At 35.5% G+C, this 17,477-nt stretch overlaps 1 protein-coding gene across 3 annotated transcripts; it reads right to left on the bottom strand.

Annotated features, from left to right (window-relative positions):
• Positions 1–534: 534 nt before the first annotated feature.
• LOC110447043 (solute carrier organic anion transporter family member 4A1-like) lies at positions 535–14,857 on the bottom strand. 3 transcript variants are annotated; one of them, XM_021492450.1, is made up of 14 exons: positions 14,767–14,857; positions 14,420–14,509; positions 10,123–10,252; positions 8,701–9,026; positions 7,483–7,704; positions 7,208–7,310; positions 6,659–6,780; positions 5,576–5,700; positions 5,267–5,405; positions 4,881–5,079; positions 4,368–4,515; positions 3,868–4,055; positions 3,428–3,492; positions 535–2,967 (listed from the first exon to the last, which is right to left on the bottom strand). In XM_021492450.1, exons 3-14 carry the CDS (start codon positions 10,224–10,226, stop codon positions 2,708–2,710), a joined length of 2,001 nt encoding a protein of 666 aa, XP_021348125.1. In that variant the 5' UTR covers positions 10,227–10,252; positions 14,420–14,509; positions 14,767–14,857; the 3' UTR covers positions 535–2,707. The 3 variants fall into 3 exon arrangements, with proteins under 3 accessions (XP_021348125.1, XP_021348126.1, XP_021348127.1); XM_021492451.1 differs by lacking the exon at positions 14,767–14,857 and adding an exon at positions 14,698–14,728; XM_021492452.1 differs by lacking the exon at positions 14,420–14,509 and having other exon boundaries at positions 14,767–14,855.
• Positions 14,858–17,477: the final 2,620 nt, after the last annotated feature.

Genomic DNA, 17,477 nt, shown 5'->3' with positions numbered 1-17,477 from the left:
AGAAAAGTTTTTTAACGAACACTTGGCAATTGATTACTACTCAACCGATTCATGCTCTTTGCACAGGCTTTCAGGGGTAATAAACCCTTTTGCAAGTGTAATTAACGTATCATCAATTTGGATTGTGTTAGCGATCTTGGATAGGGGATATACCTCTTTAAAATCAATTTGATTTTTTTTTAAAGGATACAAATTCAACTTCAAGTATGAACAAAATCCTTTCACTTTTTCACTGCATTCTATATTTTTGTACATGGTCATCTGTTCATCACTCTCTATAAAATCTCGTAATCGGCTTCTACTTAAATCTACAAACAACAGAAATTACCAAAAGCTTCCGCTACGACTGACTAAGCGTTAAATGATAAACGCTACACACACATTAACCTTGGATTTCTCTTGGTGGTAAATGGTACGCATCATCACTTTTTAATACATATAACGTTGGCCCGTCATATAATCGGTAAATGTAATAGCAAGATAAAAACTTCATAGTTGTAAAAATAAACAAACAAATACACATAAAAACTTTGATATTTTATTTATTTGTATTTCATGAGCATTTTCATCTATCGATTCTCTTTTTCCTTGGTGATGATAGCATTAATTAACAAAATGTGTTTTCTACAGTATAGTAAACTGAATCGATCTAAATAATTTTCAGAAAATATTCGTAACAAGTAATGAAATAAAAGTTCAAGTGCGGGTTGAAAACGGACACATTTGGTTTCGTATGTTCGTATGATTTAAATAAACATTGCAAACGGTATATCCCTTATTGTTTCCATACTCTCAACATAACCGCTATAACAGTGTTAGATATTAGAGCTTAGTTGCCAAAAATCTCGCTATCGAGTATATAAACAGCAAATTATGAATAATCATCAACTGCTTTTTCGCACATTTTAAATGCAAGAAAAATATGTGATACATTTTGAACATAACTACTTTTGTTTATATTCAATATGTTACTTCATATATGATGCGTTTATGAACAAATAATTTATACCTGTGTTGACTCCTGTGTTAAATCTTCACTTCTGTTGACACGTAGGTGGTATAACTTACACACGTAATTCATATATACCCGTTAGAAATAAATAATATTGTATGGTATGCTTCCTTTCACCTTTATTATAGGCAAAATGAAAACAGAACACCTGTTGTATCAAACTGTATCATACACATTTACGAAACACAAGTCCTCAGTAACCTATGTATGTTACTAAATTTGCTCGTAACATTTGTAGGTTACTTAATTTGCACGTAACCTTTGTATGTTACCAAATTTGCTCGTATGCTTTAAATTATATCATACGCTATGTCTTGGACAGAACCATAGATGATTTTGAGCTAGATAATCACTGATGTTAAAGGAAGCAACTGCTTTAATATTTGGTATGTTCATGCAGAAGTACAAACAATGTAAAGCTTTTCAACGAACAATTGGCCATTGATTACTACTCAACCGATTCATGCTCTTTACACAGGATTTCCAGTGTAATAAACCCTTTTGCAAGTGTATTTAACGTATCATCAATTTGGATTGTGTTAGCGATCTTGGATAGGGGCAATACCTCTTTAAAATCAGTTTGACTTTTTTTAAATGATACAAATTTAACTTAACCTTTGTATGTTACAAAATTTGCTCGTAACCTTTGGTATGTTACTGAATATGCTCGTAACCTTTGTATGTTACTGAATTTGCTCGTAACCTTTGTATGTTACTAAATTTGCTCGTAACCTTTGTATGTGACTAAATTTGCTCGTGACCTTTGTATGTGACTAAATTTGCTCGTGACCTTTGTATGTTACCAAATTTGCTCGTATGCCTTACATTTATTTAGAAAATTGACGTCTGAGGCCAATACAATTATGGCAAAAAAAGCCTTCGCGTACTATTCAGCTTTTTTGACTCAGTTACAACAAAATGAACTACAGTTGTTAGTTCCTTTAAATTATATACTTAATATAGGACAAAACCCGAACTCAAAGTAGATTCAACAAAACAAAAAATCATGAAACCCCTTAAATATATATATAACTATCAAGATAACCAGCGGGGAAAGCATGTACTCCTTTAAAGGATCACCCGGTAACAATTGTAAAAAGAAATATCTTGAAACATACACATGTGCAGTAAGTCAGCAGCAGGAAAATCTTTCCAGAGGCTCCATTTAAACAACAAATACATGATATGTGAAAAAATATATATATGAGCATAGGTAGAGTGTAAATCAGAAATTAGAACTGCTTCCATGGACCATACCTTAATTTGCCTTAAAAGAATATACACATTATTTAAAAAACATATTACTGTAATGTTGATATTCCGTGTCTCTATAACCTTCAAAAAACAAAACATTTCCAAATGTAACAAAACCGTAAAATAAGGTAAAACTAGGATACATTATGATGATGTGCATAGAGATCCTTGATACAAAGTATACGGACCAAGCATTCCGGAAGGTGAATCGTCTCCTGCCTCATTGACGACAATGAAACATTAATTAGCATATTAAAATCTTCCACCATCATATAACTAAGTATATACATTTTACTGGTTTCGAAGTGTGAAACTCTTCTCCACATGAGATACATGACACAGTAAATATAACTTTCAACAGGCGCAATACATGAATCTGCATGACGCATCAAGTGATGAGATTGTCACAGTTTTATTGAAGAAAGTTAACCATCAACATTTTCAGCAACGGGTTGGTGTAACACTCCTTTTCGATATGCCGTCAAAATTGTCCTCGTTTGGCGGTGATACATACATTTTATAAGCAATCAATGTGAAAATAGCGCCAAGAAATTTCAGTGTTGCCATCCAAACCATGAGGCGCATGCTCAGTTCGTACTTCCGGTATGTCCAACAAGAACCGATTTGTCCACAGCTCTCCTGCCACACTGAGCATGCGCTGTCTATTATTGTTCCCAGCAGGATTGGTCCAGGCGTTGTTCCTGACAACAATTTTTATTGGTAAAACGTTTAAACAGCCAATAAAACAGCCATCAATGTTGAAATGGCGTCACAGATTGTGATAGCATTTATCATGACATTATTTTTATGCTTATAATTGACTAAATAGTAAGAAAACATTAAAATAGTAAGTAAAATGTTTTCGATGCAACTCTGATATGAACAGTTCTGATAAGTCTGTTGAATCATTTTGTTTTCTTTAATTTCAAAAATATGATTGGTAATTATAACTCGCATAGTATAACACAAACAACACATTACTGTTTCAGATACAAAAAAAAAATATCTGTCGAGCACACACCGTCATCAAACAAACGAATGATCAGTAAAGAAATATTTCATCGGACCTAAATATATTTATCATATACATAATAAGCAGATCATCATAAGCGTAATAACGTCTACATCGTGATTATTTTAATAATGTGGTTAATGTTATACCTAAAAGTCTTGTGACCAGTAACTGTACTCCGAGAGCGAGGGACCGCTGCTGTGACGCAACGCATCTGTAAATTTAAATTGATACAGATATATTATTAACCAAATCATGCAATTTATGAAACCATTGACAAACTCAGATTCTATGCTAAAGTTCAAATTCTTGTTCTGTTGATAAATTAATAAATGCTATAAGTTACAATGGTTTGGGTGAATTTTAAAGAGAAACCAAGCCGAAAGGCGTTTTGAATATTCCAGACTGGAAAATGCAGTATCCCGTTCAAAAAAGCAAAAACATATTTTGATAATAATCTTGAAAACGTTTGATTTCTTAAAATATTGTAAAATTCCTTTTGACTAGTTATATGGCTTCAAATTTACATCATTTGGAAAACATGTCATAGGTTATTAGAAGTAACCGTAAGGATATTGAAATAACTCACCGGAACGTAGACGTCGTGATGGCTGGTATTGTCATGAACGTGAACAGCATGATAAATAACAGCAGTACACAGAACACGTAGAACCAAGGGCACTGATCTATACAGGAGCCTCCTATCGCGTCACTCCTTAACTTCTCTGATGACAGAGCACTCAGCCCTCCCGTTATACAGCTACAGTTAAAGTATTCCTGATAGACAAAAAAAAAGCTCCAATGACCATGATGAATCATTTAAGACGACTGAAGGATTAAAGATAACGAAAGGATACAATATCTTATATCGATATTCAACAGTTCTAGTGGTATTGATATTTGGTATATACAAAGTGTAAGGAAACATTGAAAAAGTAGTTCCCATACTGCCAACGGTCTTACTTAGCAGAATTGGCCCCTTTCTGTATGCTCGCCGTTTTACAGCACGTGCATCACGCAGGAAAACAGAAATCAATATAACTAAACAATACAGTTGGTAATGGGATAAGAGCTGATTGGTTAACGCACCTTGACGTCTCCATTGACGTTGACGGCCGTACATCCGGCGTGACAGGGCGTGAAGTAAACAGTGTGGTTACCGTCACAGACCGGCTCGTACCTGGCCGTGGTACAGTAGCAGTCCTGGTTACAGTCAGATGTCAGTCCAGTTTTGGCGCTAAAATTGCGAAGTTAAACATTTTTAAACAATTTTTATCTACGGATACTAAATGCATATCACGGGAACCTCAAAAGGACTTTGAGTGGTCTTAAGTGTTTATTCTGCATTAGTTAATTCATAACAAAAACATACATCATTCAAAATCGTATTTTCCATCTTATGATATAGATATTCGCTGACCAAACATTGTGTATAAGTTTGCATTGAATACATAAATCATATTCCACATTTAAATTCAAGAAAACTCCATTTCAGTTGTGATTATCAGTTGATTTAGTTTCTTAATGTTTCATTCTACTTTTCATTACTAGTGATTTGTGAATGGGTACTAGAAACAAGAATAAATGCATTGATTTTCGTACCTCTCGAATTTGTAGTTTCCAGTAATTCCAGCTAATGGTCGACTAGGGCAGCCGGCGAGGAATGACGGTGCAAACAGCATGCAAACAAACATACATATACCAGAGAAGCGAACGATTCCCTTGAAATCCATACTGAATTTTTTCACGAGATATCCACCAAGAAACATCCCACCTCCAGATCCGGGAATGGTTATTAATCCTGGCGATTAGACAAAAAGACTATATGATCGCATGACAATATTTCAGGAGAAATCAAAAATGAACATTTCACTTGAGTTGTCATTTTTCAAAAAGCTGTTTACTTATAGTATAGACGCCCATTAGCTTCCTTGTATATTGCTGATATTCTTGTGGCTGTTCTATAAGTACTAATGGTGGAATCTTACCCATTATAAACCCGGCACTTGTGAGGTCAACATGATACATTTCCTGTAGCAGTTTGGATCCAAATGTCGCTAATCCGCCTACGAAGAGTGCTTCTGTAGTGGAAGCAAGGCATACACACAGAAACGCTGGGTTCTTGATCTGGAATATGTTAGAAAACAAGCCACTTCTTAGATAGGATTAAAAAAAAAAAAAAAATCTCATTAAAAAAAACTCATTATATTTTTATATTGAACGTTTATTTGTTTGTTCGTTATTGTATTCCAAACAATATTATAAAAAAAAATGAATATTGACACTCCGAATCTTACCAATAAAAAGAAAAATCGTGGAAAGTCTCTCCAAGATTTGCCGAAGTTTGGTCTGGTGGTCGTCTCGTCGTCACCCCCATTGTGTATTGACTTGCTCAGCAGGCTAGTGATGTGTTCGTTTGTAGCTGGAGATTTTCAATTGAAAATGTAAGGACTAGTTTATATCATTACATAAAAGTTATCATTCAAATATTTTATAACTTCTAAAACCGAACGTGATTTTTGGCAGGTGTTTTGGAGTCCTATGATTGGATATGTGGAGAGTATGTCAGAGTTGACTCACTGTAATTGCTATTTGAATGTACAGTGTATGCGTTATGCGTTCATAATATACAGTTATTGTATGGGTGTGAGGGAAATAGCACTTTCGCCTCGGGAAATAGTTAATGTCTCGGGGGTCAATAAAAGTGCTATTTCCCGAAATACCCATAAAATAACTGTTTTATTATACCGACAACAAAATTGTTTTGAAAACGAAGCACGTCTGCTTCATCTGGGTCTCGGAAACGCTTACGGACTTTATCGTATTGTATGCGAAGGAAGTAGAGATGTTCCGAAAGAACATGACAAACGCAATGTCCAATTGGAATGAACGAAGCCAAAAATTCCGCGAAAATTTGAATGCATGTCAAATAGCTCATTCCGTGTAAGTAGCTCTAATGACTATTTACCTGGTATATAGTTTCTTGAAAGAGGTTGTTTTTAATAGCATTTCTATTTTCTACTTTTATAAAGTGTAAACAAAGAAAAAAGATATAATAATTATTAAAATGTGTTTCTATAGGGCAGGAAACAAGCGGTTTTCTTTATTATTATTATTTTTTAAATTTCTAATGGAAGTTCACAACTTTTTACTTTTGTTTCGGTGTCTACTCATTTCCTGGTTAGTCCTTAATTGTTAACGCAACGGCATATTTTCCACTTTACTTGTACATATTTATTAGTCAACTGGATCACAAATAGAGCATAAAAATTGAATGAATAGTCCTTTTCAGCATAACATGTTTTGATATTGGGAATAAAAAGTTAAAAAAAAATTGGTTGTTTTGATATTACTTAACATGGCCTGTTTGCTAAACAAACCTGGTAGTTGTTGTGGATATCCAAGGAGAGGGAATGCGATAAGCAGGAAGGAGAAGAAGGCTATCAATATCCCGATCCACCAAGCTCCCACCCACTGAGGGTCAACCGGAGTGAGGGGAATGCTGTGGATAAACATAGCACTGTAAGTTTCAATTTCAATATAAGAACTGGCAGATTCAGTCGGCGCATTGACCACGTAGGTATGTAACTACTAGAAAAAGATACACTTGATAGTCCATCCAAAATTAAAAGCAATACGATCCAACAGGACGTTGCTGATTAAGAACCAGAACAGTGAATTCAATGCTCCGTTATCATAAGAACGGATATGCACCATATAGGATTATCCAATTTCAACGAAAACGCTTCACGTTTCACATATGTTCAATCGCAGCACTCTAAATAACTTAATGTTTGAAACGTATTCCTCAATTATTTCCTGTACACTAGTATGAAATTTTGGTAAAAGTAAATGTTTGGAAGAAGACCTAAATTTATTAAAAATGTATAAAAAAAAATCCATTGTATAAATCGGTTTATGTGTCTTACATGGAAGGATCCACTTTATCTGCATCTACGAAGTACGACAGTGTCTGACCTCCAACCATGTACCCGACGGCTACACCAACGGCTGCTGAACACATTGTACACCCTACAAGGAAATGCCGCATGAAATTCATTAATATTGTAATCCTTGTGTATCCTCATTGCGTAAATGTGTTCTTCAAAAATCAAATTGCTGTGATTGGACAGTTTAAATTGAAACATAGAATCGAAAGAGATACACGTAAACCGTAAGACACACTGAGAACGGTGATAAATACCTAAGTAAAATGACGTCAGTTTTGGTTTACAGTTGTCGTCGATATACGTTAGACCAATAGTATACATTGGGACGGCTCCGATTCCTAGAAGCGCTTGGCCAATTAAAAAGCATGCATAGTATCCATTATATGCAAAGTTGTCCGATATTCCCTCTTGACATGCATTACTAGATTTTTCACTGCTTTCTTTTATACAAAAGTTTTGCGTTCCATTGGTTCCACCTGCAATATTCAAACACAACATCTAGGTATTTCACTTAGGAAATGATAAAGGTGTTTTCATTCCTTTTTTTTTCAAATTTATTTGACACTACAACTGAAATAATTATCGAATTTGATACTAGTATTTCAATGCCATACAATCTATGATAACTGTGAATGAAAATCTATCTAGTGTTTCTTTACCATGTCTTGTAAAACGAGTAAACATCACATGAACATATTTATAAACATAAAATAGTAATACATATACAATACATGCAAATCATTTGTATTCGCGTACAGCTCTTTTCAGGACTTTGTTTCAAATATAGTATTTGGGAGGATTTGAGTCAACCAACGAGTGAACTATTGATATCCTTTGCTTAGAGGTTCACTAGCTATCGTATTAACGATAAAATATACAAGCGAACCAATGGCTTGGTTTGGTTTGGTTTAGTTTTGTTTGACGTCCTACTAACAGCTAAGGTCATTTAAGGACGTGCCTCCATGTGTGTAGTATATGCGTGCTTGCGTGTGTGTATGCAGGGTTCAGGGTATGTTGGTGTGCTTGCCTCCTTGTGATAGCGCATCATTCCACGGGCAAAATCGATACAACAAAAACAGGTCAAATAAGGGCAAGGACAAAAAGGTAGCTTCTTTTATGATATATTTTATTATCTGTATCAATATCCATTAAGAATTATTTGAACAGTACTATTAATAAATCAGTAAGGAACTATATTTAAACTCGTATTCGGAGACCACCTCCGGGAAGTTAATGAAGTAGTCTCTTATTGCAGATTGCCATTTAATACAGGTTTAGTTGACATGAACATAACTGTAATAGGGAATTTTAAAAGTTGGTTCGTGAAAGAGGTGATCTGTAGCAAGTTTGAGTTGAAAGCTTCGTTGATACTTAATATGCAGACTGTATAATAACTTCATTAACAAAGTATTGTGGGAGTAAGCTACAATTAAACTATAAATAACTCTGTAACATGCATGGTTTCTCCTTACCTGAGGCTGTGTAAATATACTTGTCCCCCAGGAACTGTGGAAGGGAGAATATGAGACTCCCGACTGACATGAGGAACACTCCTGCTGCCATGATACGCGGCTTGTTCCTCTGGCCTCCATAATAGCTAATGAAGATGAGCACAATTAATGCACCAACGTCGTTAGAGCTAGCGATGATGGAGGAGCGAGAGCTAGACATCTCGTATCGCTTTTCCAGTGACGGAATGATGACGTTGATAACACCATTCACAATGAATCCCTCGAAGAAATTAAACACGCACTGCCAAAACACGTGCCATCTGATGCCGTTAAACACCTGCAAGAACCTGTTAAAGAATACATAGCAGGTTTAACAGGAGTACGAACGAGCTCATATGAAAGATTAGTCTAAATCTGTGATATTATCGGTAAGTCTCGGTAACCGCTTATATTTTTCTGTATACATGTAAAAGAGGATATTAATATATGTGACCAAAAAGCAGACATGTGAATTCATAGGCTAATGAATGTCAAATAGGACCTCCTTAGTAAACACCTTTGTCATTGTAAAAGCTTCTTTTACAAAATCCCTCTTATAAAATGACTTAAAAGTACTTTAATATAAAATCACATTTTTCATGATAATAAAAGATGATAATAATACAACATTTGATATAGCGCCCTAACTAGCTGTTCATAAACCACTCTACTAAAGCGCTTTACAGTTCATAGATATCCAATTAATACAATTAGCATTTACATTAGTCAATATGATATTGAGGAATTTTCAGGAGCTGCCTTATCAGGCGCTAACTACTAGTTCTATGTTACCTGGCTAATATATCGCTATGTGTGTATGCCTGCGTGTGTGCTGGAGATGTAATGTGTTCTGTTTATAGTGGAACCGTGCTTCCAACGGAATCTTATATAGTGCCACCTCACTTTTTTTTTTTTTGTATTTAACATGCTGCAAAATTATTTTTAATGGTTTTAATGATTGCAAATACACTTCCTTCGGATAGAATATATATATGGCAGGATTGATAAAGTAATGCTCAAATCTCACCCGATAATCCAAGATAAATGAATTGCCTTTGTTTGTGATTTCAATAATATGTTCGTTATATGCATGTGTATATATTTTCTCTTTAAAATGTCCATAATAAAAATGTATGGTTTGTGTATATCATACATTTGGAAGAAAATAAAGAGAATTTTTTATTTCATTATACATTCCTATGATTTTATTTTTAAACCATTTCGTTAGCTACTGTATTTGGTGTTACATAAGGAGATATACTTTCCCAATAGGAGGGAGGATATTTGGATACCGGTTCATATCAGCAGTAATTATTCAGATATATGTATTTGTTATGGTAAAAATTAAGGAATCGATATAGGTGCCATGTTTAAACCCGCGAGAATTCACACTGCGTTACTTACTTTGGTCTGCACGTCCGACACCCATACTGCTCGTCCGACACCCGTACGTTCGGACTCAGTGACTCTTCGGATGTCGCTGTTTGTTCCTTTGAATGAGTAATCATTTTAAGTCGTGGTTGCGGCTAACGTTCTGTAGCAAAGAAACATGTGAGTGTTAAAATTCCAAAATCTTCACTACCAAAATTAATTTGGAATATATCTGGCATTACCACCAACATCTTTTTGTAGTATACATAGCACTTCAGTTAACCTCGACACCAGGTATTATAAGTCCCCTACCGGTGAAACCGGGGGGAACTATTTTTTTCCTCACCGTCCGTCTGTGTACGTACGTACGTAACACCAATGTTTGTCAGCGCTCTAGCGGCTTCATTCCTTGAGGGATTTTGGTCAAAATACCCACAAATACAAAGGACCATACTATCTCGAACAAGTTTGAGTTTCAGGGTTGTCGGGTCAATGTCAAAGTCACCGTTACTATGTTTAGAAAATCGTTGTCAACGCTCTAGCGGCTTCATTCCTTTCGGGATTTGGATCAAACTTCATACAATTACAAAGGACCATAATATCTGATTAACAGATCATCATGTAATTACCATGGAAATAAATCAGAATACAGGAGAAATGTGAAAAGGTAGCACGCGTACAGGGGAAATGTGAAATAGCAGGACACATACCAGTATACGGGAAATTGGAAATGAAGGAAAACATGTCCTTACAGGTTGTGTTGCAAAGTATAGTTGTTTTATTGTGATTGATACGCAGAGTTGCTACAACTCAAGCTGCATAGCTTATATGTCATTGATCTAATTTACATTAGGTAATTAGGTCTATAAAATAGTATGGGATGTATATGTAAAAGTCTGGAATTGTGACATTAACTTGAACTTTTTGATAGGTTTATTTGATCATGCATGACCAGTGAACATGGATAAATAACCAGATTCCCTAAGGCCATGTCTGTGTTAACGATCGCGAATGGCCATGTGAATACTGGTTACACTTAATGAAAATATATATCATTTCCTAGAAATATTAATCATTTCACTTATTGAAAATATTTGAAATAGCATGTTAACATTATGGTTCAGAAACATTAGGATGCTTACAGAAAAAATAAACTTCCAAGTTTAAGGTGCCGTAACGCTGTTAAAAGGGCAATAATGAACTGAATTAGACTGGATAAGTAACACGTTATTACACATTGGTGATGCTATTCACGTCTCTTTAATACCACAAAAGCAACAAAATATAACAATCATTTTATTTTATATAATTCCTCAGTCATAATACTAACATTACAATTTCTTGTATTATTATTACATTATAATCAGTTACAAGCTAATTGTATGCTTTTTCATTTTGTCGAATTAACACCAAAGGGCACAAATTTCATAAATCATTACAATATGATAGCTAGCGGGGGGCGATAGGGGACATGTATTGCTTTAGCACTTTAAAATGTTTTTAAAGTACATTCGTATACAATATGCATAGCCCAAGACATTCTTAAGGAAGAGTACCGATTGCTCATATTTTAATAATCATGTCTTTAGACCTAAATCAGAGACAGATAAATACATATGTGTTTTATTACTTGCATAACTTACCTACATCAGTATGCATGTTATAGTTTCTGCCGAACGTGACTTATCATTAATTCATATCAATCAGCCTTTGATTTTCTTTCCGAAATCGTGAATCAAACAACAAGCGCATAAAACGGCTACGATATAAAAAAAAAATGTTTCAAATTAGCATCAAATAGCGATATGTTCCAATCCAACGATTTGATCAGTGGATAATCTTGAATTATCACAGTGTTAGATGTGCAATTACCTTACCTTTCATGGCCTGAAATCTGGATTTATTTTCATAATAAATTATTCACAAGGTATGTAATACATATACTATCCATAGTCTCAATATTATATATATATGTAAGCTGTATGTCCTATTCAGACACAACAATATAATATATCAACTATTCAGTTTCGTTCTACTAATTAGACAATTACTCACGAGGAACAGTCGACGAATGTCCGGTTCGTTCGTATAAGACCAATGTAGCGATGGTATATCGACAGAAGAGATTTTCTCAGTGACCGAGGTTGTTTTGTAAGAATATGTTTGCATTTTCTACTTGATGACTAAGAAACAAATATTGTTTTCATTTCAGATTTTTTGTTTGTTCAGATCTTAGATACAAAGGTATTGGGCAACAGGCAAAGCCTATGGGCGTCCTCTCCTTACAGTAATAAACAGTTTACACACATCATATTGAAATGAAGTAATGATATTATGAATATTGATATTTGCTTGTCATTTTTAATCTTTGCTGTACTGCCAATACTTGCACTTCAGTCCGACTACCAGACGGCGCCTCCATCTTTTCTGCTGAAACATGCGCCATTGGTTTGGCCCTCGACCATATCGATGAACACCACATTAAAAAGGCAATTATTTGTTCTGACTCTCTATCTGTCCTACAGAGTTTACAGTTACGAGATTCTAAAAACACACTCGTACAAAACCTTGCTCTTCGAATATCTCGTATATTAAAAAAGTCTAAAATAACTTTACTATGGATTCCGAGCCATGTCGGAATAAAAGGCAACGAATTTGCTGACAGGGAAGCAAAAAATGCATTGAATCTCGAACAAACAAATATCAAACTACCATACACAGATTTTAAACCTACTATTCGTACAGCCATTCAAAATGAATGGCAGAAACGCTGGTCTCTGGAGACCAACAACAAACTTTTTAAGATACAACCGAAACTTAAAACATCTATTCCCAGTCGGAAAGATCGTAGAGAGGAAGTTGTCCTCGCTCGGCTCCGCACTGGGCACACATATCCTACTCAATTCGTACCTTTTAAAACGAGAAGATATATCTTCATGCCACGCATGTGACACTCCATTTACATTGGAACATTTTTTAATAGAATGTTCCGATTTGATAACTACTCCCGAGTCCCGGATATGAAAACACTTTTCAGTTCCGTGGATTCGAAGGCATTATTTAACTATTTGAAAGACATCGGTCTATTTTATAGACTCTGACGTCTTTTAACCCACCTTATCATTTTTGACGTTATATATATATCGCATATTCCATATCATCTATTCGTTATCTCTTTTATTATTTTAACCCCTTTTTTATTTTTTTTTATTATCTACACATACAATGCGAATGCTTTTAAAATGAACCATTTTATCTGATTTTATCTTCGCTATTCACATGTTTGTTAAAAAAAAAAAAAAAAAAAAAAAATCACCATGGCCCTAAATGACCACAGCCGTCGATGGGCCGTTAAACATAAACAAACAAACAAACAAAAAAATATTTTTTTGAAAATTGTTGTTACAAAAACTAGATTGTACAAAAGATGGCAATTACAATGATGCTGGTGGACAGCACATAGTACAATTATGGTATCATTCCACACAGCAAAGTCATGTGAAAATAGATAAACAAGTAAGTGTAATCTAGTAAAAGCATCTAGTATCTTTAATAAATCTCTGAACCATCTCCAAAATACTTATATTCATATACCATATAACAAATATTGTTTAATCGTAAAGGCTTGTGAAAAGATTGAGAAATTACCTATGAGTACACACCGACTCTTTAACGACTGGGCACGCATGGACTGGTCAATTATCTATAGGGCAATTATACCCTGACCGGTAAACAACATTTCAAGGTTAATAAACATAGATAAATAGTGTGTCCGAACTTAAAGGGGATACTGTTTGTTTATGATCAATTGAATTTGTCAGTAGATTTAGGATGAACGACTGTTTTCTCAGATATCAACCAAGCAAGATAGTCTCTGCCGCTCACAATAGTGGAGCGGAGAGTGATTACGGTAGCTATAGACTTCCAACATTACCGATTTGTATGCCTTACTACAACACCACAATGACTTCAATGACAATTGTGTGGTTACCGCAGACCTAAATTTGGTTTATGACCTTCAAGAAATGGAACTTGAGCGTTTAAAATTGTATTCAATATTCTACTTCTCAAATATATAATAAAAAAACACCGCAACGGGACCGAAGCTGAAAGAAATCTCATGTATTCACAATATTATCGGTAAATGATTTCGGTGCCCTAATTTCCCTAAATATGATTAGAATTTCAATTAAGCATGAGCAACAAAAGGTTTTATTTTCCCATGGATTTTTTATGATTAGACGTCAATCGATCATCTGAACGGAAATCAATAATTGCACATGTTTGGAAATACATTTCCTCAGTAGTTATCCTAATTAACAGTACATACCTGATTTGAACTGAAACTGGTTTAGATGACGGACGGGACATTTTGCAATTACGAACGACTTTCGGTGGGGTCGAGGATGGTTTCAAAAAACTGAAGATAAAAGGCGAATTGCAATCACGAAATTTAGTGCCTTATCATCTCTTATGAGTTCCATCTCATATTCTGTTTAACCAGTGCTTATATTACTCGACACACAGCATTGAAATTATCGATTATATGTATACAGGGCGGATGGACTGATGTCTAAAGATCCCCGAGTTAGAATTGGACGAACTTACCGGAAAGCTTATTCATAATATTAAAGTGTTTTCCCCGACTTTGCTTCACTCTTCAGCCGACATTGTTACCTTTTTGTTTGTCCGTGTCAATCCGAAGGTTATGTATCCGTTAACGCTGTAGTTAATATTGCATATACAATGTACCACTTCAAAAGGCCGAAGACCCGACTGACCAAACTGGTTCGTTTATATTGTGTCCATACCGTACTGTAGCTCGACGATGTCGGATATAACAAAAGAAACAAGAGGCCCAGGGGCGTTAATACATAATATGTTCATTACTTACAGCCTAGTCAATAGCCAGATAACAAAACACTGCCGACCTAGCCTAATACAATTCTAGTTAAACTTATCGGTCTCGAACCATAAAAATAATAAAATCATCTCAAACGTCTGGTAGTATACCGCCATTACGGAGTGCGACTGGAAACATAGACATGGATGACGACATAAAGACTAACATACTTAATGACTACTTTGTTTCTATTTCTACTATCGACGATACTGACACAGACGTACCTGTTATAGAATCCAGAACAGACTCGACTATCTCAGACATACCCTTTAAAATTTAATGACATTATTGACATACTCAAAACTTGAAAATTTGATAAAGCTGTAGGAAATGATACAATTAGTCATAATATGTTAAAAAAACACCGCTTATACAGTTGCTTAGCGGCTATCTTTAATCTTTCGTTCTTCTTTGGAGACTGGGTCTTTCCCCAGACAATGGAAGCTAGCTCTAGTGATGCCATTTAAAAAAAAAAGAAGATAAACAAGATCCTTCAAATTATAGACCTATTGCATTGCTAAGTACTATTGGTAAGGTTTTTGAAAGATTGGTTGCTAAATATTTACATAACTACTTTTTAGAGAATTCTCTTATATATAAGTATCAGTCAGGTTTTCAACCAGGTCATTCTACCGTACACCAGCTTATAGAAATATACCACAACAATCTTGAAACTAGAATTATGTCAGTGTGACATTAAAGCCGCTCACCACTTTAAATTTAATTGCTTCAGTAACACGTTGAGCATCAATATTTACTATAATACCTCAGATATGTGTTTTGTATACTGCTAATTGAAAATCAGGTCATGTGATGATGTTGCCTTTGGAATTTCCAAAATCTATCACCTCTCAAATGATGCCTTAAAACAATCTCCCTCTCCTCTTTTTTCACCCTCTTTAAGTGTGACGCATTGTTGTAATTTTCAATAATCAGCATCCTTCGATGATGTGACATGAGCATTTACGTGCACAATGGCAATCGGTGATGGATGATAAAGAATAGGTGCATTTTGTGCTTGTGAAATGAAGGATAATAAACAGTAGTGGGAAAACATGCATGGAGAAAAGTGACGTACTCCTTTTATTGTTATTTATTTTTTATTCATTAATATTATCATTTATTATTAATATATATTGTGACTTTATTTAACGTCATTGAATATAAAAAATCTCACTAATGTTCTTGGAATATATTTGAATTATATTTCTCAATGCGACTTTACCAACGTAAGAGTTATTTCCCTTACACTGGACTGGATAATATGTTGACACGGCGCGAATTCTTGTCAAACAGCAGCGGCTGTTGTGTCATGTTCTTAAATTGTTAAATTTTCATAAATAAATACACCAGAAAAAGCATGCTATGTTACAGAAATCTTTGATAAGCATACACTGTTCACATATTGTCTCGTCTCAGAGCCATTACCGTTATCAACGTAAGCACGATATGTCATATTACGTTCCCGTTTGAAACATCAAAATCAAGGTTATACTTCATCACTCATACGGTTATAAGTATATATATATATTTCTTCCTTCTACAGACAGCGACAGTGCTTCACATGTGCTTTCTCGAATCATATGTGTTTCACACGCGTAAACCTCCTCACACCTCAATTCGAGTTGCTAAAACGCTCAAACCCAGTGCACGAATTTCACCACCACAACACTCGTAGAATGCACCGGAGATAAACATTTTGTTTTCAGCAATTATTTAAAGTATGGATTATTATTTGGAGAAGAGTAACAGAAGACTTTATGTAACCTACAGGAGAGTGTCAAAGATTCTACTTTCTATTTACGATTTCTATTTCAAAATTCGTTACCACAGTCATTATAATGCATATTCCAACCTTACTCGGCTCTTTACAGACGTAATTAAAGAATCCCCCCCCCCCCCCCCCCCCCATGGGGAACCGTTGGAAAACCCACCAATCAGACGGCAGTATTTACGTACGTGATCAGACACGAAGCCATGCTTCCCACTTCACAATTCCTTCAGCCTTCCGTGTTTACGGACGTGTTTTGGTTTCTTCTACGGGGTTCCAACTGCTACTGGCGTTGTTTGTACCGATATATATTGTATCCTTTAATACTATATTACTTTATTTTGTTTTAATTTAGCGTTTTGCTTTATTTTGCGCCGTTTTGCGACCAGGTTCCGGCCACGTATTCGCGTTTGACGGTTTGTTTACTTTGAGATGGAGACTCCTCCTTCTCAAAGGCGCTGTCCTTGGGGTCATTTATTTGAGGCTTCCGACCCCCACCCTTACTGTCCTAGCTGTCGGTCTTGCTCTCTGGTGCAGCCGTGTGACATTTGCCGTGCCTGACAGCCGACTCCTGCCGGTGGTTCTCCCCGCCCGCGAGGGCGTGCAGGTAAGTCGGGTAGGAGGGGTAGGGGTGGGGCGAGGGCTAAGGCTAGGCCTAACACCAGCGGTATTTCGACCTCTGTTGAGTCTTCCCTGGGGTGTGTAGGTGGCCCT

Source organism: Mizuhopecten yessoensis, unplaced genomic scaffold (genome assembly GCF_002113885.1).
Source record: "Mizuhopecten yessoensis strain PY_sf001 unplaced genomic scaffold, ASM211388v2 scaffold3135, whole genome shotgun sequence".
Lineage (NCBI taxonomy): Eukaryota > Metazoa > Mollusca > Bivalvia > Pectinida > Pectinidae > Mizuhopecten > Mizuhopecten yessoensis.
Note: the sequence above shows the minus strand (reverse complement) of the source record. Positions and strands in the feature narration are given on the sequence as shown.

Coding starts and splice junctions, on each gene's coding strand:
- LOC110447043 (XM_021492450.1), bottom strand. CDS start 10,226: ATGATTACTCATTCAAAGGAACAAACAGCGACATCCGAAGAGTCACTG. Junction 7,705..8,700: donor GTATATTTACACAGCCTCAG/GTAAGGAGAAAC, acceptor TGAATATTGCAG/GTGGAACCAATGGAACGCAA. Junction 2,968..3,427: donor ACTGGTCACAAGACTTTTAG/GTATAACATTAA, acceptor AATTGTTGTCAG/GAACAACGCCTGGACCAATC.